We start from the raw sequence: 24,937 nt of genomic DNA on the forward strand, positions 1-24,937 counted from the left end.
CCGAAGAGCTTGCGGTCGTCATCCAGAGCTTAAGGATCAGTCGGTTAACTGCGGAGTCGCCGAGCGCGAGCATTGGATGAGGGGGGCGGCACCTCGGTGTAGGATGAAAGGGCGAAGGTGGGGAGTCGGTAGCGTCAATCGGAGTTTAGGAGGCTGGGATTGGCGGTACTGGCGGGAGGCGTTCCCGGGGGCGTGTCCGGGGGCGGAGCCTCCGATTCGGGTCCGCAGTGCCCGATGAGCTCCCACCGAAACGGCCGGGCTTCGTCCGTCACTGTCGGGGCCACGGCTGGCTATCTGCGGATCTGTTAACAGCAGTTGCTCCTCAAGCCCCGTAACCACGGCATCATCGGCTAGCGAAGCTCCCGGCGCCGCGGCCCTTAACGGAAACCCTTCAGTGATTTCCTTCGTGACATCCAGGCGCGACGTGATATATCCGGGGTGTCGGGATTGTTTTTCGATCGATTAGAAGGTGACCATGGATGGCCTGCCGGCCGGACGTGAGAGGATAGTCGGAGTGGTTAGCTGCCGTTGATGGGACACAGTGTGCACTGTTTCATGTTGGAACCCGCGGTTTTGCAGTGATGTATGTAAAGGGGAAAGGGTGAGGGTGCCACAGGAAGCAAGGGATACTCGAGACTAGGTGAACGGTTCCGGAGTCCTTTTGTATATGACAACGCGTCACCGACGATCATGGATTCGATGAAACGTTGTCTGTAGTCATCCTTTGAACGGCAGATTGTGAATTTACTGAGAGTATTGGAACGCGAACTCTGCGTTCGCCGGGGCCTCGAAGATGATGGAGGTTCAGCAACAGCACTCACCGGTCGGGGTTGGACCCTTGGATTTCTCGAGACGCGGCGTCGCCGAGGCCTCGGCCTTCAGGATCGTCAAACCCAAACAGCCACCCTCCGCGATGCCTCATCAGCAATCCCTCCCAACGGAAACAAACAATAATAATAACGAAAACGCACAGGATAATCCCCAAGTTCCACCAGCAAACGAAGGTAATGTCTGAACACTCTAACGATGTGACGTTAAGATTTCCGATTGTGGCGGACTACCCACAGAACAAGTTTTTCGATCAATTTGGTAATTCATAATCAGGTGCAGTCTTGTTTCAACATCAGATAATGCTAGATTGACATGAGATATAATTTTAGATTGACACCAAGTTATGCTAAAAATTTTCGTACATTGGATAACTGTATCACATGCGTACAAGCGCAATTTTCTGTCATATAAAACGGCTTGAAATTTTTGAAGATATCACTTAGTTAGGTCATTTCATTCGGTAAAGCGTAAAATTTTATTTCGTCCATTCAACTGTTGTTAAATTAACCGATATCCGAACTTGGCACTTTTTCGAAATTAACGGGGCCTCCTCGAACGTTTAAATGGTAGATAGAATTTTGTTACAGCCAAATCATAACTATTTGGTTGAGCCAATGGCCGCCATTTTGGAGTTAGTATATGGGAGTCCCGGCAATCACATTTACAAAAGTATTACGCAGGTATTAGTTGAATCATTCAGTGAAAAGAATCAATGGATTCCGTGTTTTCAAAGGTTATCCTGTTAACTTGCGCCTGACAAGAAGCTCGTGCAGTCTTAGATTTTATGGGCTTGTACAATAATAAACTTGAACTCTTCGGGTTTGATATCCTTCCGCATTTCACTGGTAACTTATAACGTCCGACAATTATTATACATATTGCTGGGAATTACGGTTTGTAGATTTTAATCAACCTGCGGGCGTGATGAAATATAATATTGGAATCTTGAAAAGAATCCAGTCCAAGTTATGTGGCAAATACCGACAAATGTTTTACCAGTAAATAGACGCGAGCTGAAGTCAGCTGCAGAAGGATTTTCGGTAAGGTTTTGAGAACTACTTTGAAGTTCATAACTGTCAACTTAATCGAATAGTGTCTCATGCTAGCCGTGAAGTGGCTTATACCAATAAGTAGATACGATATTCAGTATCGTTGGGTGAAAATTTGGTATCCAAAATTGTGCAGAAGTCAGGGAATTTTTTTTTTTTGTTTCACCAACGTATAGTATAAGCTTAGGTGACCCTTTGCTGCGTTAAGAGTCGAGTTCAAATATAGCCAGCCAGTTTCTGCGACGTCGCGTCGTCGTTGCGAAGCTCGATGAATCGTTTAACTAAGATTTGGAAGCAATATCTGTGGTAATTTTGTGCATCGAAACGGTGTGATAGGCTTAGGCGTTTCTCTCAAAAGCGGCTGCAACAGGTGCGACGGATCGCATTAGACGAATAGGTATCAACATTAATACCTGCCCTAGTGGGGCTGAAATGTGGGGCGATGTAAATGTAATGATATCATCGTCCCCCGACTTGGCCTTGTCAAACGTGGGGCGAGTGATTAGCGCGTTAATTGCCAGGTGACAGGCAGGTCGGTGGGACTGGAACCGTAGCGACAAGCTTGGCTCCCCATCAGAGAAACTTCGCATTTACCTTCGACAGAGCGATTTTGAAAAAGCAGAGTGTACCCGAAAAATTTGATTGATCGAACTTTATCGAAACCTCGAGTTGTTACCAACAGTAACCTGATTGCGAGTTCTTGTTAAGTAATCGATAGGGCAGTGCAATAGTAACTCACCAATACGCGTTCATCCCTCAAGAAATCATTATCGGATATCTATATTACGGACAACTTGAATTTCCGATCAAACCTTGAGACGATGCTTCGATCGAATTATATTTCAGATCAAGTAGATCATGACGATTAGTATAAATTTGGCTCAGGTGCCAGTGCAATGGTCGGAATAAATTTAGAAGACTGCTCTCTGCATGGATTTATAATAAATTGTCAGCTAACATCCCTTGTTTTCGACATTTCTATAAAGACTTAATTAGCAGCCTGTCACAATATAGGACAAAATATGACAATCCAACAATGTTGGATGAGTAGTTGAATCGAAATACATGTTATGAAATTACCCTTCCGTGGAACTAGATTTATCACTTTTAAGTATTCGTTCAGTGGTGAATGCTTCTCGTGGTGTCGACGACATTGAATCATAGCCTCATACGAGCAACGTTACATACCGGTTACTTCTAGAAACATTGTTATGATTACCTTCTTGTGCTGGACAATCGAATATCTTCAATGTTGTAATTCACCGTCAGCTGGTCTTTTCGTGTGCCTCACAATTGTCAAAGTTCCAACAATTGAAATACCTTGATATTCTCTTGAAGTGTCTTTTTTAACGAATGTGGATGAGAACCATAAAAACCATACTTCATAGTTGAGTGTAGTAGATGCTGTAGAAAATACTGCAACAACATTTCTGATTATTGTGAAATCATTCGATTTTTATGTCACGCGTCATGAAGATATGAAGATTTTTTCAACAACGGCCAATAATTTTTTTCGCTCAATATTCATATACATCCACGTCGTCTTCAACTTTATTCTACATAAAATATAGCATCTTTCATGCTTTGTTCTCACTATAGATAAATCAAGACTATGACAGCCATGCTGTTTTCTCATTGTCAGTTAACGGCTACAAAAAATGAGTTTATGTTTTAGTTTTGGAACATTTTATTTCCAATAGTGGCAAAGAGTGGAATTGATCACCGCACGATGTTCAGTCGAATCCACAGTATCAGCCCGAGCTTAAAATTGTACAAATTCGTCGGACCGCCAGGTGAAAATTTTCCGTGTCTCTATCTCGTGCTGTCATTCTCTGGTTTGAGCTTGCGGCGCAAATCACGATGGATTTCTCATTTATAGATTTACGACGTTTGATAGGAAAGACGCGAGAGCTAGGCAGCATTGCACAACGATAGCACGATGCCGCCGACAAACACACAATACCTACAAGCATCGGTCGATCGTGCGCGTTCAGAGCCATTCGTTTAGTCACGTTATCTACGACGGGGCTCGAGGTAGTGACTGAAGTTAGCCTGTAGCCACAGGGAAATATGATTTATTTGTGATAATCCTGTAGGCGAGATAGCTTTGCGGCGAGGAGAAACGTAATCTCCTAGCGGTCTGTGCCTATCTCAGATTACCCGTCGGTTTCTATTGCCCCGATTACGCATTTTACGCGTCTCTCTTCTTCTGCATCTATACCAAATAGCAGCAGGCCGCAGGACCCGGAAAACGAAACCCTGACAGCACAAGACTGAAGTCCGTCCGAATGGTGTCTAATAAGTCATTTATTGACGTCTAAAAGTCTCGAATCGACAAGTCTTTCCAACATGAAAATGTTGTACCCAGACATCACAAAACTCAAAACCGTGAAAAATATGTGTTATGATCCGTTTTTTGACATCAGAACGATACCTTTGTACCCGAAAGATGTCTTTCGAAAATCTTAGACGTCAAGAATGGGTTATAAGATATATCATAAACGTCTTTCTGGCCACTTTGAGTTTTCTGCTGTTCGGGTACCTTTCGGAGGTCAAAAGAGGGCTGTAACATTTTTTAGACGTATTTTCAACGACTTTCAGTCTTGTGCAATCTCGAGAGTCTTTGTTACCGCTGCAGTGGAATCCCCCTTTCTCTTTTTCAAAGACAGTGATAGCGAGAGAGTGAGAGAGAGAGACAGAGAGAGAGAGAGGAAAAATGTTCGAAAAATACACCCTGCCCATTTCTCTTTTCTAATAAAGACGCTTCCTCGTTCCTCGAACCCCTGCCGAAGGAAGGAGATGAGGATGCGCACTTCTTGATCCCGGGTCTACGAATGGCGAATACTAAATCTCGAGTTCGAACGGTTTCCCGGCCCTCAGGAATAGTTCCCTTCCCCTACCCCTTCACCTCTGCATTTTGTACCGGACGTTTTTTAGCCGTCCTTCTACCCCGCCTCTTGTATATATATATATAACTCACCCTGCGGAGAATCCACTCTGTCATTCTGGTCTTCGAATTATTGTTACAGGAGGATGCAGCGTTCGGCTCGTATTCCCCAGACTCTGGGCGCCCTTTGCTAACGCCAACGAGGTCACCAGTCTCCCACCACTTCCCCGAAGCCACTCCGGTAAGGATCATCATTTATCTTGACGGACTTAATATTATAGATTCCTGCATTACCCTTTCTTAGCCCAACAACACAACGTGACGTCAGAAGGACGCCTCGAATTCCAGAAATACGTCTTGTCGATTTTTATCGACCATAGCCTAAAAGTCGAAGAATGGCACAATTTTTCGTATTTCCGATTGGGTGTCAGATCAAAGACGTCTTGTAGGAGTCTTGTATGTTTTACCGATAGACAACGAAAAAACAGGTAAAAGACGCGTTTATAAAGGGTTGACTGTGATGCAAAATTTCTCGGTGTTATTGATTAGACGTATCGAAAATGACGATTCTGGAAAGACGGCTTTCAGTTTCGACTCACAGATGACGAAAAGATGTCAAAAAAACGCCTCAACGTCATAACTATAATGCTTTCCGGTGTCTCTAATCAGACTTGTCAGAGACGTTTTAGATTCTGGAAAGACGTCCTTCAGTTTAGTTTCGCAGACGCCTAAAAGTCGACGAATGCAACATTCTTCGGTATATTAAATGACACGTCAAATAAAAGACGTCTTAAAGATGTTCTACATTCACGAACGACGTTATATCTTAACAAAAACATGGAGTAAAATTTTATTAACTTCCAGGGATGAAATTATTATAGCAATTATTATATGTTTTCAAGTGGAGATAGATTTCTAAGATCGCGACGTTCCAGTGAATGCACTGAGAACAATTCGCGCTGAATATTTCTTACACCACATTATATAAACGTAATTCTTTAATTCTACGAAACAGTTTCGTATGATTCAACTTGAAACAAATTTACTTGACTTGAGGAAATTCCTCATTACTTCTACGAAGCAGTAAATAATTCCATCAAATTAAAGAGAGTATTACTGATTTTATGAAATTAGTTCATACAATGGTGCACAGAGGAATAACGTTGTGTATACAGACACCATACACTGAGAGAAATTTTTAGTTTCGGTTACCGCTCAGTCCTTAACTATTTTTACTTTTTACCACAATCGAAAAATATAATTCCAGGTACAAAACGAAAATTAGTTTTCTAGCTGTTACCGGAGAGTCTGGTATCCGTTACTATTCTTTCTCATTACGATCACTGTTACTAGATTTTCTTGCAACTGTTGCGAAAATTTAATGATTGTGCAACAATAAATTGACGTTAAAGCCTTATTTAATTAAAAAAGTACGTCATTAACACAAAATGGTTTCGTGTACCTCGTTTTATGTATTGTCAACAATATTTAAACAGTTTTTTCTAACGATACCTGTTTTACTGAATTTTTCTAGTTACTATAACAAATGAAATTTTTCTCAGTGCAGTCTCTGAGTCATACCCATAAGATTCTCGCAACGCTATTGCAATATTTTCAGTTATCGTTACCATCAGTAGTCGAAAAGATTCGAGTTGTCAATTCGAGAAATGTTTCAAAAACCAGAAGGACATGAAAAAATAAAACGCAGGTAGTTTATTCTTTGATCGAATCTAAAAGTAATATTCACAATTCTGTGCAACTGTCCTCCGTTCCGTAAAACAAACATCCGACGAAAGCAGATTCACCACGACCGAATGGTCGCGGTTTTTCTAAGATCAGCCAGTCGCGAGGCGAGTTCCTGAGCCGGCTAATCCATCCTGATAGTTCTAATTCAGCGCGCGTCTGCACCTATATAAAACTAAAATACCGCCAGCATAAGAGCACAAAGAGGCCGCCAATGCTCGGCCCGAATCCCTGTGTCGACTCTGTAATCTCCTCCAATTGGGTGGCATTGGGGCCCCATGCATATAAGGCACGGGGGCGGCGGGGTGAGGGAACCGGGTTACGGCGTGACGCGTGCTACCATTTATCCCAATCATGCGGCCCGAGTCTTCGAGTTAACGATTGATAAATAAGAAAAAAGACCGCGTCATCCGGGCACAGAGGAAACAGCCGTGCATTATCCCCAAGATACGGCCCTCGCCCCTTTAATTACCCCCATTCCGAACCGTCTTCGGAGCCGCTCTCGTCGTTCCACCGTCGGATATAACCTCTCGATAATCGGTAGTTGAGTTGGGGAATTTTAAGGAATTCTGAACTGACTATTAAGACGGAGGACTTTACACTCGGTTACAGTGATACGCTTATTCTGCGAAACGATTTTTTTTTACTTGACTTGAAAAATGTTTAGGAACTTCGTTACTTCTACGCGGTGGCAAATAGTTATCCGCGTATCAAATCGTTACCAGAGTCTTTATTTTCGGACCTCACAAAACTTGAGGAGGTGCCCTGGTCGGTTTCGACGTTGACTTATATATCTCCAAATATCGAAGTCCACGTACCTCACACGTGAAAAAGGGCTTAACAGTCCTATTCGATACGCAATTCGGTACATAAACACTCCGATACATTTTCATTTCGGGGAGAAATAAAGGAATTGGATTAATGATACGAAGTTACTATCGCGATTTCGTGGAATTTCTTTATTTAGTGTTTTTGTTCAGAATTATGTATAGACTGGCCTTGTTAAGCCTGTTTTTGCGTGTGAGATACGCGGACTTTGATATTTGGAGATATATACGTTAACGTCAAAATGATATTCGAGTATCGTCTTTCCGACCCGTTTTGTTCATTTCTAAAAGTTACGAAAAACATCTTTTGAATGCAAGGATGCCCCTTATTTTTCTTCAAAGTCAAAAAACGAGTCTCAAAATATATTTCAAACGTCTTCCTGGCGACTTTCAGTTGCGTGCTGGTTAGGCTCTCATTTCACCGTCAAACATAACCTCACGATTGGTCAGTTATGGATTTTTGCAAAATTCTAGACCGAGAAGAAATATCAGTCCGTTCACCACGATTCTTCCGTTCTACGAACTAAATTTTTTCATTTGACTCGGGTAAACTTTGTTCCATTTCGTTAAGTATTTCTACACGATGTAAATCATTGCCCTCATTCCGATCCTTGGGCCGAGTCTTTCCTGCCAATTCACCGTCAAACATAACCTCATGATTATCGGTCTAAAATTAGATGTTATTAGAATTCCGCGACCGACAAAACGTGTTTGTAGAATTGTTTAGGAATAATATAAGACAGTAAAAAAATGACAAAAATAGATGTTAAATATCCTGTGCAGTGAAAAAAAAAATAAAATACATACAGTAATTAGATACAGGAAATAAGCGGAAACCGCTGAAGAAACTGATAACTTCAGAATAGGATTTCCGAATTCCGTCGTTTGTTCAAGAAAATTGTGCCAAAGAAAGTGATAACTGTGCGTGTAAAAACAATTGTAGAATTCGATTTTTAAAGTTCGTTGTTTCGACTACAAAGTGCTTTGTTTCAACAAGCAATTTGAAGACTGCAAAATAAAAGTAAAAAAAGTAGAATGTCAAAGAAATCTATACCAAAAAGTTTTCCAAACGATTTTATAATTCAATTTTGAAAATACATTGTTGTTGAAAAAACATTGTATTCCTGAAATTTTCGAAAACAATTTGAAAAAATGACAAGTAAATCAACGAGAGATTATTTAATTTCGGAAAGTAGTGTATATAACGCGTTTCGTGTCCCTCGCATTATTTCGCTCATTGCATAATGGGCCTTAGCCTAAACCTAAACTATGGAATGAGAAGAGTGGGAGTTCCCGAGAGGATGCAATTAACCTACAGAGTTCACTCTTGCACACACCTACAATTACCGATAGAGGAAGAAGCGTTTGCCTGCAACTTTCGCCACGCAAACTCGCCGATATTGTTGCCGAAACCGGAAAGTTCGCGCGTCTCGTTCGCAAAAGCGTCCCGTGCATGTTATGTGAAGGGTGAAATTGGGGTGTCGACGTGCGGGAAAAATCCTCGCTTCTTCTTCTTCCTCTTTTTCTTCTTCTTCTTCTTCTTCTTCTTCTTCTTGCTTGTTCAGACGCAGACGTGAATTTAGACGCACAGGCGGGAAATCCGGTGTTGCGCAAGCACTGCACAGCAGCAACAGAACCCGGACGAAGAAGAGAGCAAACGATGACAACATGTGCCTGCTCCCCGATACTCGTTCCTCGCCTTCATGTCATTCCGGCAAGAAACGCTTTCCCGGTTCTCTCAACTACGCCCTTTTTGCCGCATTTCTCCACCGCCAGACGCAACATTTGCGTAAGCAGTTCTTCTTTCCTCGGCTTCCAGCTTTACCTAACATCTGTCACATTTCTTGCTCTGCCCTCATCTCACTCTTTCTCTCATCTTGTATTTCTTCCGATTTCTATCACTCGCTTTCCAATCCGCAACTCAATCTCCCATTCAACCCTAAATATGACGTGAAAAAAGTTACCACGGAAATTAAATTCCGAGAGCAACAGCGGTTCTTGTGCATATACAATCCTGCGGGATAAGCTCATTGAAGAAGTTATTTAAATTCGTCGTATTTATATCGCGTCGGCTGCAATTAAACATTCAACTTTTCTTGTACAATATTGAAAAAACAAAATGAAGTGTTTGACAACTTCTAAAAATGTATGAAACTTGACTTTGACTTGATCACGTTTTGTTTACCTATTCTTCAATGATTATTATCGTCGTGTTAGACTTTTATTCCGGCCTGTATGAAATTTTTCTTACAAACAATTTGATTCTGGAGTAAAAATTAGAAGTTAAAGCTTTTTAACTTGAACACTCAAAACTTTGTGACCCAAGATCAAGGTCGTATGGAATACTTAATTGTAAATGGAAAAGAAACTTGACGAAAATGACTAATTTTTTTATTCTGCCAATTCGTTTACTGCGAATTAACATATTCGCCTATAATTTGACACTATCAATCGCCTAAAAAATACGTTATGTATACATATCTTCATGCTTTATAGGTCAGGCGGTCCACCATTTTCAGGGTCGAACGTTTGGCAATAAATTTGAACCCTATGACCTGGTAAAAAACTACAAAATGTATGAATGTCCATTCATAAATATCAAAGTACGTTTATAGTAAAATTGGATTACGTTATCCGGTCTTTGCTTGTGTATTCGAATTTTCTTGGAATCATGTCTGTCACATAGTAGAGATGTTGTTTCTTTCATGTCCATAACCATTGTATGATGGCGCTGCCCATATTTTATCTGTTCGACATTTCCCGAGCAAACCGCCTTTCTAATTTCTTCATTCGCTTCAGGAAGCCCGTTTAATTCGATTAGGTAGCGAGATGCGGGGTAAACCAGAGACGTATCATATTTTTATTTGATTGCAAACCCTCGACATGACGGCGAGGGGAAAGCGAGGAGGCTGTTGGCTCCGGGTTTGAACACGATTAGCTGTAGAAGCGGGTGCGTAGAACATGAGGCAGGGTGTCCAGAGACACGTGCCTCGCGGCAGGCCCTTCGGATTATAAATATGGCGGGTCGCGCCACTTCAATAACCCCAGTTTATTAGAATTCGAGGAAGAGAAGCAGAGCGCCACGCAGTCGAGCTGAGCAGCCCGCTTCTTATCATGATTTAAAACCGGATTTACACTCTAAATGGTCGAAGCGACGGTTTCCGGCCCGCCGATTGGTTCGAAAAATTTGACTGCCGGAGGGGGAGACGGAATTATATCTCACGGTCGTATATCACCAGATATCACCGACACCTTTATGAATCCTCCTGATTAAACTTGCCTGTTTTCCAACTCCGTGTTGCTCACTGGAAACGCGGATGCCAGCTCGCATCGAAACGGAGAGACAAATGAGAGTCAAGATAATCCACCTTTTAATTTTAATGGTTCTTTGAAATTGGTCGATTGTAAATAGTGGATACGTGCGGATTTTCCAACGATAAGAGTATTCAATTTGCAATAAATAAATACTTTCCCAGTATCCAATCGACGTTATACATATAAAATACAACATGACAAGATACATTCCTCCGGATTCTAATGATACAGAAGTTGGTGTAAAACATCCGCCATTATAATTTACGCATGTTCAACGACGAATGGAAACATAACCTCAAATACAATTGTTCTAACGACTGGCAGCACGAATAGGGAAAATTATTACACAAAAATGATCCAGTAAAGAAGTTACAATGATTATTATTTTTTGATTCTTCTCTTCAAACATTGCGATTTTTTTTTTTTTTGTAAACAGAACGTTTATATAAATATTTCCATGCTCATGAATGCCGTTTATTAGCATTCAAGATCCAGTGGTCTAAAATTTACTTCCAGCAAAGTTGAGGTTCCATCCACATATTATTAAATTTGTTACTTTCCGAATGAGAATAGCAGCAAAAAAGCAATAATATGACCTCATCAAGTACAGCTCAAACATACCGCAAAATCTCACAACTGAATGGCAGCAATTGACCGACCTTCATCTTTTGGGGACTTGAATATCGAGACGAGGCGAGGCGTGAACCTCTTTGATTCCGACGTTCCCTAGCCGGGAAACCCGCGCCTCGTTAGCGCTGCGCAACCCCTGTGCGTTCCTAAATACGAACCACCCTTCCCACCCGAGATACGTGACTCAAATCCCATTTCTTACCGTGATCCCCGCGTGGAAATACAGACAGGCACACGGGAGTCGACCGGCGCGGCGCCTCGAATGAATCTTTTTCTCCGATTGACTCGTCTTCTTCTGCGACGGTACTTGCGAAGTAGAAAGTGAACCGTCAAGTATTACGTCGATTGGGGTTGACTTTGCGATTGATATCAAACGAATATCCTGGATTTTTAAGAATTCTAAATCGGTTTACAACGAAGCATCGATGTATCTAAACTGCTGTTTGTATAAATTTCAGTATTTCGCAATTACATGTAATATTTTAAACAAATCTCTCTACCTTACGAATACAATGACTCGTTGAATACGTACGACTGTGTCGTCAAAATATTACTAACAAGTATCAATTTTTTGCCGACAGTTTTGTTTTTTTTTGTTACAGTGAAACGGTCATATCGGTAATAAAGCTTAATGTTTTCAGGTTAGGTAGTATCTATATGCTTGCGGCATCTTTTCGGCCGAGGTTACATAACCTCAAAATCAATTGTCAACCATTTCGAAGACAAAAACTCGACGATCATTATTCTTCAAGTATCAGAATTTACACAACTTTTTATCAGTTTGTAAAGTATACTAATAAATCAGTTCATCGCACGTTTCGCATTATTTCATTCGCACCGCGGTGAAATGACAGACCAAAATATTACCCAGCCCAAAAAGATTGAACCATATTACTTGTATTACCGTTTCACCGTGAACACATGTGATTATAAAACTTCAGAATTACGCTTCAGCCTCCGGAATCATTTTCTACACAATGCGATTCACCTATCGTAACAATCGTACCAAGAGAAAACTGTGAAAATTAACAGGTTGAGCGGGCGAATCCGCATGCGCAAGATAACCGGATTCCATTGGTCGACCGGATCGCATTGAGGCAATATTTCTGTATGCAAGTCAGGAGAGCCAACTTACTCGAAATCGCGCACGAGAGTCAATCCTTCTGCGTCAAGTAGCGATCAATTCAGGTTATGTCATTACTATGATTCGTAGCATCCATCGGTCATGAGTCGGTTAACAATGAAAAATTGCTAAGCCTTCTCGAATTGCAACATTAATCATTCGTCATCCGTTCTCCCTAGAAAACTCAAAATCGCGTACATAACCTCCACAAGCCCAGTTTGACATCTAAATCTTGTTGCGGCAAGGCTGCGTGAAAAGACGATGAATCTCGCGCATGCGCAACCAGTTCAATTCAGTTTCACCGTATCCTCCAAGCGTATCAACGTTGCTACAGAAATTCCTCTTATAAACATTGTTACAGAGCGCCTCTCCTTCGGCGTGGGAAGGCTGGTGGGTTCCCCGTCGACTAGGAGTCCGTCTCCGGTTCACTCCCTGTCGCCCGAGTCCCCCGGGGACGTGCGGAGCGGCGAGGGTGCGGATGACGAGGAAGAGGAGGTCGACGTGGACGTGGAGGAAGTCGGCGACGAGGACGAGCGCGAGGCGACCTCCAGCCCGCCGTCGTCGCCGCAGAGCGTGACGAGGAACCCGGTGACGACCCACCCGCCGAAACGGTCAGGTGATAGCTTCAGCGTCTCGGCGCTGCTGAGGCCCGACCCGCCGACGGCTCACCCGCGGAACGATTCCCCCCTGAGGAACGGGGCGCCCCCCACGTCTGGCGCCCCCCCGCCGATCCTCTACCCGCCCCTGCACCTCCAGGGTGCCTCTCTCCTGCCCCCGCACCCCCACCCCCACCCACTATCCTACCTCCACCCCCACCTCCTACCCCATCACCTCCTGCCCCCGCACCTCCACCCCCTGCTTCGCGGAGTTCATCCTGGACACCCTGGGCTGCATTCGGCACATGCTGCACATGGGCTTCACCATCCTCATCCCCTAGGCGATGTTTACAGTTGCGTGAAATGCGACAAAATGTTCAGCACCCCTCATGGGCTTGAGGTAAGTTTTTCTTTTTTCTTTCTTCATTTCTCACGATATCGTAATTTTATTTAAACTATTTTTTTTTTCACACATGGTGCCCAGAAAATACACTTAAAAAAAATTTAGCCGAATACGAACATATTTGATCGAGTTTTCTATCCTAGAGAAAAAAATCTGGCGGGTTTGAAACAAGTTTTAATCGAATCAAATCAAATTTTTTTCTCTACGTGTATACGCACCTAGTTAATTATTTTAATATACTTGATATTAGAATAAAATTTTTATGTTTCACACACGTCTGGAAGAATTTTTTTTTTTCGATTACTCTAAAATCGATATTCAAACTCTGAGGATCATCTGTAAATTACATATGGTTTCTAATAAAATAATGAGGGAGTGGGGATAACATTATTTGGGAACTTTGGATAGGAAAATGGGAGCTTGGAAACATTCCTGCAAAAGTACGATTTCTGTAGTTTTGAAGAACGCTTTTATTTACAGCCCATCTATTTTAAATTTCAACAATATATACTGCATGAGTAAAGTATACATTGTTTCACAAAGTTTGAAATGAATTTGTTGCTTAGTCACGGAAAAAATACGATTTGCCGAATTTTTCGGTACGAGCTGAAGGTTCGTCTGGTATTTGAAATAAAAATATTGTAATTTTGATGAACTATCGGTCACTGATCTTCAAACGGATTTCAGAATTTTATTAAGCTCATTGAGCTCTCAAAGTTGTCAGGAAAATTATCATTTCTCTGTGCAGTCCCTTCTTTACAGCTGAGGGTATAATCGATTAATTCTATCTCGCCATAAAGGTAGAATTTTCGAAGTTGCTGACAGAGTGTAGTTGAAAAATTCAAGTCACTTTTGTTTTTCTTTAAAATCAAGTTGTTATGGTGGCAAAGTGAGGTTTGACGCAACAGAACGCCTCGTTGTCGATATTTACGTCCACCCATGTGTAACCCTCCTTCACTGTCACACTTTGACATGGGAAAAGATTATGTTAGACGTAGGGCGGTTCGGAAATTATAAACTTCATCTCGAACTTTGGCTACAAATGCGGGTATCCGCGAAGCTCCGATCTCCGCGAGTAAAAAACTTTTTCCCTCCAAAGTTTCGATCATTCACAAACGTTGTCACAAAAAACAGAGCAACTTTATACTCTGTATTATTTCTAATCCATGGTCATGCCGTTATATTTGTTCTGATTGGTCAATCCTACAAACTTCATGATAAAAAATCTCTTATCTCCTGTTTTCAGTCAGTTTTATTCAAGTACAACAGGTACTACTTTCGTAAAAATGAGCTCCGATTTTAGACGTGAGAGCTTTCAGTCTCAGTCGCGTATATTTAGAGGTGCAACTTGTTTTAACTTTTTGGGTTGTTGATCAGTGACCAGAAATTACGTGAAAAAATACCTACATACAAGTGTTTTTAATCCTAAATCATGACTTGGTCATCGTCGACGAAGAGTGATCGGTTTTGAAAACAGAGTAGCGATAATTCGTTCAAATTTGATTTGCTTGATCCGTTTAAGGTGCATGCGAGACGATCGCATAACGGCAAGAGGCCGTTTGCCTGTGAACTCTGCAACAAGACGTTTGGTCACGAAATTAGTTTGACCCAGCACCGAGCCGTTCACTCTGCAGAGAAGGTGTTCGAATGTAAGCAGTGCGGCAAGGCGTTCAAAAGGTCAAGCACCCTGAGCACGCACCTTCTGATACACTCGGACACGAGACCATACCCATGCCAATTCTGTGGCAAGCGTTTCCATCAGAAGAGCGACATGAAGAAGCACACCTACATCCACACTGGTGAGTAAATAAACTACTTTAAGGTTACTTGGGACGAATTTGGCAGTGTGCCTTTGCCCAATGGTTGTAATGTGGAAAGAAGTAATTCAATATCTGATGTTTGTTTGTGAACGTCCGCTTGGTTTTATAATTAAGCTCTTCGTATAAGAGTTGATTATTATACTTGTAGTATGTTTTACTGGACAAGAAAGTAATCGTATTCTCACAGTATATAAGTTGCGATCATCGACATTCAATCGAGTAAATGAGAAATGAAAGTATCAGGGAGTGAGAAATATCTTTTCGACTATAGCTCTATAGCTATAAAATTAAATGATTTCGGTTTATTGGCATTGATTTATAGTGATTCCGTAGTAATTTCTACCTCCGCATGTGACTTCTGTTGGTTTCCAGAATGCAAACTCACTTCCTTATATATTGATTATCAATAATTTAGTAGCACTGTAAACGATTTCCAGTGATTTTGGGTTAGCTAAAATCACGGTACATCGCAATAAGTCACTAGAATTATTGTGAAACGCTGAGAAAATATTGGAAATGAATGGAAATCACCTGGTAAACTGAACATCAGCAAACTCGTAAAATAAAATAGAAATCAACAGAAAACAATGGACACTGATGCTAAAGATCAATTGAAATCAACGATTTCCACGATTTCGACCGCTTGCCGGGTGATTTCTTCGGCGCTATCATCATTTGAGTCCAAGAGATGTGCAAATCGGTTCAGTTGCCGCAATTGATGCTTTGTGATTTGAAAAAACATCCAAGTCGTTCGAGTTCCTTTGATGTAAAATTCGATTTCCATTTGTTAAATGTACGAGTTCCTTGAGTGAAATGCCCCTCACTCTTATCTCAGTATCTCTACACGGTGGTCCCATCGAATGTCACACCAGTCAATCATAACTCTGCGTGAATGACGACGATTATCGCGTGGTTGTTAACTGCCCCGTATGGATTTCCGCTAAATAATGTAAGCAATCATCTGGACAAAGTCACTCGAGTTCGCATTGTCCGGCTTATACGGAAAGCGCAAGCCCTAAAAGTCTGAGCCAGCTGGGGTGGCACGGTTTGGAGCCGTGCGTTTCACCACGCCAGTAATAATCGTAATGTCTTTCGGGGCGCAGGCTGGAGGGCAACGAGCCCTAGGGATGCTCGGCCCTAATCTTCAAATAGAATTTCACTGCGACCAAATTGTCTGTGGGAAAACTGACGTTATTTATTACGCCCGACTCTCGAACAGTACCAGACCCAGAAAATCAAGGAGATCCTCGTTTAGTTTTTCATACGCAATAATATTCCCCTCGGCAATTAACACAGCCTGCAGGCATTCTGCGCGAGTCCAGATCTGAATTCCCGTAATATCTGCATTGCTGTCATAACCTCAACCATACAATCAAGATATCATTCGCACTGAAACCTGCATGCAAGATTGGTAACTTACTATCAGAAGTAAATTGGTTCATTTGTATATTAACCAATATCGAGTTTAGTATACAGTTGAGTTACCAGTTACTGTTGAGGACACTACTGGAACCTGTTATTACAGCGAATCCAATTACTGAGGTTACGATTCAACCACGTAATTACCCTTGGTAACATTAGTGAGTCACATTGTGAAAAGAAAACTGTCACTTAACTGAGTAATTAGTGATCAACGAAACTACATGTACATTGGAATCGACCAATTCATCGAGAGATTTATGAGTATATTAGAAATTGGATTCTGTCGATTAGTACAGCTCCGGTTTTCTGACATCGAAACGAACAGTTGAATCAAGACTTTCGAACGTGGAATATTCGAATTTAGTGTTAGATCAGCATCGACCTAATAAGCAAATTGTATTTTACACTTTTTTCTCTCTCCTAAGAGTAATAAATCCGGGAAACGATAGAGTTTACAATTATGCTTGTGTGGTTAATGAGAAACGGTACAAAATTTTATGCAAATGTTATACATACACTTATAGTTGATTATAGCTTGCTCTGAGGTTATAACAAAACCCTACTACACTGCTGAACTCCATAATTCACACAATCGTGATCACAAACCAGGTAATTTTTCGAATCTGAAAAATGTTTTTATCGCTTTATAGGAGAGGAAAACATTGATCTGTTTAAAACGATACATATTTTAGCTCAATCAAACCATAAATCGAGGTTTGTGTAAGATTTTTTTCTGTCAGTGTAGTTTTGCCAATTGTTGTATTACTAAAAATAAGTGGACTTTGACATGTTCAATAGACTATTTCACATTCGGAAAACAGTTGTTTTTTTTCCAAGGAAAAAGATTCAAACGCTAGTTTCGAACATACTAAAAATATTCGTGCAGATGTAGAATTTTCAACTCAAGTCCAAGAGTTTTCTTACATAATGATACTGTTTCTCATGATCCCAAAGCAACGAGTAAAAATTGTACACTAGTTTCAGTTTCTTAGCGGAATTGTTCGAAATAATTGTTTGGTACGGTTTCATTGTTCGGTTGACTCTGTTTTGATGTAAATGATAATTCGTTTCCGTAGACCTCGAAAAGTTCAGTCCAGAATTTGCAAGAAAAGGTAGAAAAAGTCCTGATTTTTAATAATATCCGGTTTCTGGTTGCTTCAACGTTAAATAAAACTTATCATTTTTGAAGATAATTTAAATAAAGATAATTTCAGTATCTGCACTTTTATACCCGAATGAGACTGTGCTCACGATTGTTTAGGAAAACTTGAGAGAAAAACTGGAACAATAATGTTTTTTACACGTTATTCCAATGTAAAAAAGTGACATAATATGCAAGGTGAATATCCGAAGTGTACTTCACGTTTTTTTGTCCTATGTGATACGTTGTAGTACATCCAAAAAATTTAAATACCACTTCATTTCTGCATGTTAATTGACTGTTTAAGGGGTAAAAACCAGGCCTAAGGTTTATCCCCAAAAAATAAGGGATGTAAAATTTTGAGAACAAAAACATTGCGTACATCATCAACTATCGATAACGAACAAAGTTCAATTGATTTTATAATAACAAAATTTCACGTCATTATGGAGCAATCCTAAAAACAGTGATTTTCGGGTGTTGAATTTCAGGAGCAGTCCTCAGCCCGTTTTCATTTCCACGTATGAAAAAATACTTTTCCAGTTTGTTTTTTTTTTTTTTTTTATATACCTTAGAACATATCACAGAACGAAGAGCATCGGCGATACATACTTCGGGTTCTTTTCTTGTTAGATTCCTTGGAGAATATTTTCGCACGTAAAAAACTAATGTTCCGACCTTGGCCAAGCAAAAAATGTAGGTAAATTTGGAAAAATCTGACGTCCAAGCATCACGATCGCAAAATTTGCATAAAGAGACCGTGCAAAGGGTCTCGGAAGTAAGCGGAGAGTAAATTTTGCGCCAGTCCAACCGCCGGATGTTTGTCTTTGATACCGCGTCCCCAGACGACGTTGAACCTTGCCGCTAAGGACGAAGAGTCCCGGCTGCAATGGTTCAGGATACGACGCAGCCACGGATGAACTGGGCAAGAAGAGGAGAGGAGAGGAGAGGGAAAAAGCTGTGGGTGGGGCGTCGGAACACTTGACACTCCGGTGTCTTAGGTTGATGGAGCAGCGGCGAGGGGATAAAGGAACGCGACGACGCCGGCAGGACGAAGGGACGAAGGGTCTCTGGGCCTGGTATCGCGTCTCCATGGCAACGCTCCCGATGTCTTATCAAATTATCACCTTGTCCTCTACCCGCCCCGCCGCGTCCGCCTCCCTTCCTCTCTTCGTTCATCCCTCTTTCGGTGAACTCTAGGCGAGGTCGGCGAGGAAGTGGAAGAAGAGCCGGGTCGGTGAGTGAGGGCGAGGAGGAGGACAAAGGAGGATACAAAGCTAAACCGATGGTCACTTCGCCGCGACTAACAACCTATGGGACCTCGGTGCCTCTTCCCGGCCTTTTCCCATGCCTCGAGGACTCTCGCTCGAGAACATTTAATTCATTATTCAGGGGTATGAAAAATTCAACCAACCGACAAACCCACCTCTAATTCTCTAGTCCCGACGAATTACCCTCAAAAACTACAACTGCGATAGTCGCCCAGGTTAGAATACGGAAACAAGACGGATGAACGGAAAAGCTCAGCTTTTTTTTTTTTGGAACTGGAACGATCGGATTATCGCTTTTTTAGTTAGTAATAGATCTTCGAGTAAGGGAGATCGGGGTAAATATTTTTAACTAGACACATTTCGAGGTGGTGCAACGATGTCGAGGATAAAACGGAAACACAATGCAAAAAAAAAAGCACTTTGGAGAAGCAAGTAAAACGTTTTGGAATGAATTATATCCAAACAAGTAACACTGAATAATAATCATAATAAATTCAAAACGAAAGGTCGCGACTGCCAAATTGTAGAAAAATTCTTGAAAAATTATAAGATTATAACGTTTGGTGTATCAAGTTTTACAAATTTCTTTACAAATTTTAATGAAATAAATTTGACCGTTGGTTCGGAATTTCAGACATACCTGACCGGAAGTAGTATCAAAATTTCAAAAGTTTCGGGATACGTCTCTTACCAGATACTTAATGTTAGGCTAAAATATCGTCCGAATTCAAAGAACAGTTCCACTGTAATTTAGCATACACGAAATAATTTTCAAAAAGTAAAACACCGGAAGTGGCAAAAGCTTCGAAAATTCCACGAATCGTTTCTATTAACAACTCGATTTTCTCACCCAAATATCATCCAAGTCAATGAAGCCGTTTTCTGGAAATTGACGATACAAAATTTTTTGCGGACACAAAAGCTGGAAAATGTTAAAAACGGTTTCTCGAACGTGCTTCCACATCGGAGAGAAGTTATTCTTCAAAACGACTTTTTTTGTGACGACAAATGCAAATTCAGGTATTCAACTTTACGATGATCTGGTCATGGGTTTTTATTTCACCCTGCACTTGGTCAGCCGTTTGTTGCGCTAAGGTTCAATGTGTTTCAACCCCCGAATTTACCCCTCCATTTTGGTGAAGCAGCAGCAATTGCAGTGTCGAGTTATACAGAATTACAGGGTAAAGCCGATATTGACACTATGGTAAATTGTAGCAGTCGAATGGCTGATTTGTGGCCAGGTTAACATTAGTTTCAAACCCTTGTTATTTTATTTTCTCACATTTTCATTATTCTTTTTCACCTTTGCCTGTGCCCGTCATTTTGCTCTTTCTTATTTGCCATCTCGAAAAACGGAGGATTAACTCTTAATCTGCACCGTGCAGTTAGGCCGGCAGAGGGAAGAATTTCACGGTTGTTTCTCCCTGTCGCGACTCTGGTCTCTGGATTCTATCTAATTCTCTTTTCTCTCTTCTCTGCGTCAGTCAAGCTCCATAAAACTGCGTGAGCAATGCGGGCAATAAATTCTTCATCAAAACTATATCTATCTACTCCACCGAGTATCCTCTAATCTTTTTCGCCTACCGCCATGACGGACTATCTGGCTAAAAATTATTATAATGCGGTGATAAAGATCAAGTGAAGAAACAAAATTAATTGTTTTAAATATTTAACCCACAGTGAATAGGTGTTCGGAAGTTTGTGCGACGAATTTTTCAGAGGCTTTTTTTCCTTTAATTTTTTCAGATTATTACTATTATTATCAGTTTTCGATGTTGTGAGCTTTTTTATTTTCGATCTTCCGTAACTTTAATCTTCTATCCTTCAGAATACAGAAAGTTAAAGTAGAGAAAATTCATAGTGAAGAATGATTAAATTGTATAAAGAGCCGAAATATAAAATCGTCAGAATTATAATATAAGAATGTAAGCATTGCAAAACATAGAATCGGAAAAAAGTCAAAATTCTGGCGATTCTATGTTTTTGATTCTACACTTCAACTTTTCCACCTTTCGATATTCTATGAAACAAATTTCTGGGTCTTTGAAATTCTGTGAAACAGATTTTTAAATTACGTCTCGGAACATTCGATACTGTGACCATTCAATTTTCCGGTCTTACTAGACTTTAATCCCCACGCCCTCCAAAATGTAGAAAGGCGAAGTAGAGATAAAGGTGAAAGTGTACAAAGCCAAAATACAGAATCGCCAGGATGATCAGTAGGAAGAGAAAAAGCCAAAACATAGAATCGATAGAACTGATCTATTCGTTTCCTGATTTTTCGACATTTTGACTTTTCTCTACTTGAACTTAACCCAATGTCAAGTTCCATGGAACGGATTCCCGCATCTTTATTAAGACTCGATACCGCGACCCTTCTACCCTGTGACCATTTCGCATTTCGTCAACGTTCCGCATTAAATTTTCAACCAAACGACAGGGGTAGCGTTTTCCTTTTGCACCATTCGGTCAATGCCTACCACGGAGAATAAGCAGTAGCCAGTAACAGGAGTAGCAGAAGCAGGAAACCCACGAGAGAGAGAGAGAGAGAGACAATTTATCGGGAAGCGTCCAAGGCGAGGTGGATGTAGAAGCGAGTTTTTTCCTCTCGGCGAGGGCAGAGGAAACGAAGCGAAGCCAAGCCAAGGGAAGGGCAGGAGCGAAAGCTCGCACACCACTTCCACCGTTCCATTGCCGAGCGGTGGGAGTCGGTGGCTAATGATAATCATTTCACCGGCCCCGAGAGTCTCCCAGTCATGTGCAATAAGGGCGCGGCGACGGCGGCGTCGCAACCTCCCGGGGGATCTCGGCGTAACGTAAAATCATTATTAGCGAGGCGGGTGCCTGCCTCCCTCTATCCCTCTCCACCACCAGAGATCCCGACGTCGACCTGCGGTGCACGCAGGGATAAGAGCACTGCAAATATTGTTCGTGCACAAGACCAGCTGGAATAGACAGAGATACATGACCTCGTGTACGGGATACACTGGGTGTCCCGTTTGTTCCTTCCTTCCTTTAATTCCCGTGTCCTGCGCCCTGACGATCGGGTTGAAGGACCGAAAATTCGTACCTTTTTTGATTTTTTATTGCAGGAAATATTGGCCGTGACATTGACTGTTGATCGAATTGTTAGATTCGTCGGCTATGGATGATTGATTGATGATATTCAACGATAGAAAATATCACGTGGTTTTTAACAAAAGGATTCATTTCAAAACGCTTGAAAATTGTTGAAAATCTAGTAAATGTTAGATTTCGTTCGTAATTTCAATTATTCAGAAGACTATTGGGTGTTGAAATTGATTCGTAGCGTTTTACGCGTCTGTTTTCATGAGAAAAATAAAAACGCTACGAATTAATTCCCACATTCAATATATTCCAAAAGTTCATTCGAACACCTTTTTTTTACATCCTTTTGGCTTCGTTAAATATTCAATTTTACAACATTGCGCTGATGTTGGGTATATCATCGGTAAATTGAATTATTTACTGAAAAACCGAAAGTCTGGATTCAGCAACTCTGTACTAAATAGTCATCTACATGGAACAAACTACTGTAAAATGGAATCGAACAAATATACAGGATTTTAAGCCATTTTGAAGAGATTTGAAATGTAGCACCGATATCTATAAGTTTTTACTGATAATCCCAGTATTTTCTGTTCTAACGTTCTCAAAGAAATGTCTGTACCTTACGTGTACGACAATTCGATAAATATTCAATGATTGACTATATATCTCGTAAAAAAAATTAACAAAAAGTATCAATTTTTGGCCAATCAACGATTTTAACATGAAAGTTTGATTTAAAGAGTGACAGGATCGAAACAACGCTTTCAATCGATTTCACATTAAGAACAACTTCATCCGTTATAGTTATCAAAAAATGCTATTAAAATTAGTATAGTTACAGCAACGTTTCAAATAATGTTGAAATCACAAGAAAATAGTTTAGAAGTAACTACTGAGTATAATCACATCAATCAATACTGCACTTTCTAGTTACTCGAAAATCATGGCTGTTTATCTGGTTCATTACAATATTTCATCTAAACAAGACCTTAACCTCAAATCTCTGTCGCAGCAATGTCAAACTATAACAATAACCACAAAAAAATACAGTAAGAGTGACCATACTTGGAAAAGATAATAAATCATACTAGATTTCCTGATTAATGCAGATAAGAAACTAATTTTCATTTTGCATTGCGAACTACATTTTTTGAAGTAGTCACGACCACATGGTTGCCTGTACCGAGAGGTTTTCTTGAAAGAACCTGCTCGCAGTGCGCGCGATTCAACTTGCTTAATTTTCATTGACCGCCATCCATTCGCGCAGCCTGCTGCCAACCTTCGCTAACGAGAACGAAATTCCCTAGAATCGAACGGTTGACAAGTGACAGTTAACCATAACCTCTCGACCACCAAAAAGGTTCGACTCGCGACGCCGTCGCGATCCACTTCGCATCGGTCACTCTGCCTGCCACTATACACAGTAACATTTTTACTAAGGTGCACTGAGAAAAATTCTTAGTTCCGGTTACCGCTCAGTCTTTAACTATTTTCATTTTTTACTACAACCGAAAAATATAGTTTTAGGTACAAAATGAAAATTAATTTTCTAGCTGTTACCAGAAAGTCTAGTATCCGTTACTATTCTTGCTCTTTACGATCACTGTTACTATATTTTCTTGCAACTGTTGCGAAAATTTAATGCTTGTGCAACATTAAATTGATGTCAAAGCCTTATTTAACTAAAAAAGTAGAGTAAACCTAACAGACTGATTTTGTGTTGCAATTACCAAAAAAGGATCGACAATAGCGCAAAATGGTTAGGTGTACCTCGTTTTTTGTATTGCCAACAATATTTAAACAGTTTTTTTCTAACGATACCTGTTTTACTGAATTTTTCCCGTTACTATAACAAATGAAATTCTTCTCAATGTGGCTACGGATATAAACTAGATGCTTGCGAGCAGATCCTTCCAAGAGAACCTCTCGGTACGTGATGTCCACGACTAGAAGTACACTTGGGTACAATGAATCTGAGACGGATAATTTTTTACACTATACAGTTATGTTGGCAACACAGAGAAACCTACAGCGCCACAGCCGGCCGAGCGCGAAACAAACTCAATCTCAATAAACGTAGCGTAACCCATGACCGTCGTATCTAACCTTAGAATACCGCGGGGATAATGACTTGTTGGACTGACACGTCAACGACGGTCATGGGTTACGTTACGTTTATCGAGATTGAGTTTGTTTCGCGCTCGGCCGACTGTGGCGCTGCAGGTTTCCGTGTTGCCAACATAACTGTCCAGTGTCAAAAATTAGCCGTCTCAGATCCATTGTCCCCAAGTGTACCTCATTTCGATCCACCTCATTGTCAGACATTTTCTTACGCGGAATAAAACGGGACACCCCGTGCATTTTGGCACACGCAGCCGTGGTGCTGGTGCAGGGGTTGTAAGTCGGTAGTTCGAAGGCCGAGGAAGTCAAGTGCGACACTGGATGGTGGTGCAGAGTGGAAGGCGACAGACTGACAAGTGGCCAGCGTTCAAATTCCCTGCACTGCACCGGTCTGCAGCCCGCTGGGATGTACTAGAAACAAAAATAAGGGTGAACTCTCCGCCGGATCGCCCACTCCGCTAATAAAAACATTCACAGGAATCTATTGTCCTACGCGAATTCATTCGAAGCTGTTGCCTCGGTACTCGGGAATCGCGAGAGAAAATTAACTGCATTACTGAAGATCGAATTGAAAAAACAAAACGAGATAACGGTTTCGAAAACAATTTCCTCTGTTCTTTTAATCGGTCTTTTGCCACACGCTAAAAGAAATTTACATTTCTTATTACTGTACAATTCGTAAATAT

At 41.0% G+C, this 24,937-nt stretch overlaps 1 protein-coding gene across 2 annotated transcripts in view; it reads left to right on the top strand.

The window, feature by feature from the left end:
* The first annotated feature begins 271 nt into the window (after positions 1 to 271).
* The window catches only part of LOC107217385 (fez family zinc finger protein 2), a 47,911-nt gene continuing 23,245 nt past the window's right edge, over positions 272 to 24,937 (top strand). Inside the window, exons 1-6 of one of the 2 annotated variants that reach the window (XM_046740339.1) lie at positions 272 to 1,004; positions 4,910 to 5,008; positions 5,072 to 5,255; positions 8,903 to 9,126; positions 12,767 to 13,401; positions 14,927 to 15,203. In XM_046740339.1, coding sequence (XP_046596295.1) covers positions 794 to 1,004; positions 4,910 to 5,008; positions 5,072 to 5,255; positions 8,903 to 9,126; positions 12,767 to 13,401; positions 14,927 to 15,203 — 1,630 coding nt within the window. In that variant the 5' untranslated portion in view covers positions 272 to 793. The remainder of the gene's footprint in view (positions 1,005 to 4,909; positions 5,009 to 5,071; positions 5,256 to 8,902; positions 9,127 to 12,766; positions 13,402 to 14,926; positions 15,204 to 24,937) is intronic. The other variant, XM_015654889.2, reaches the window with a different exon arrangement.

The sequence above is a fragment of the Neodiprion lecontei genome, chromosome 5 (genome assembly GCF_021901455.1).
Source record: "Neodiprion lecontei isolate iyNeoLeco1 chromosome 5, iyNeoLeco1.1, whole genome shotgun sequence".
Lineage (NCBI taxonomy): Eukaryota > Metazoa > Arthropoda > Insecta > Hymenoptera > Diprionidae > Neodiprion > Neodiprion lecontei.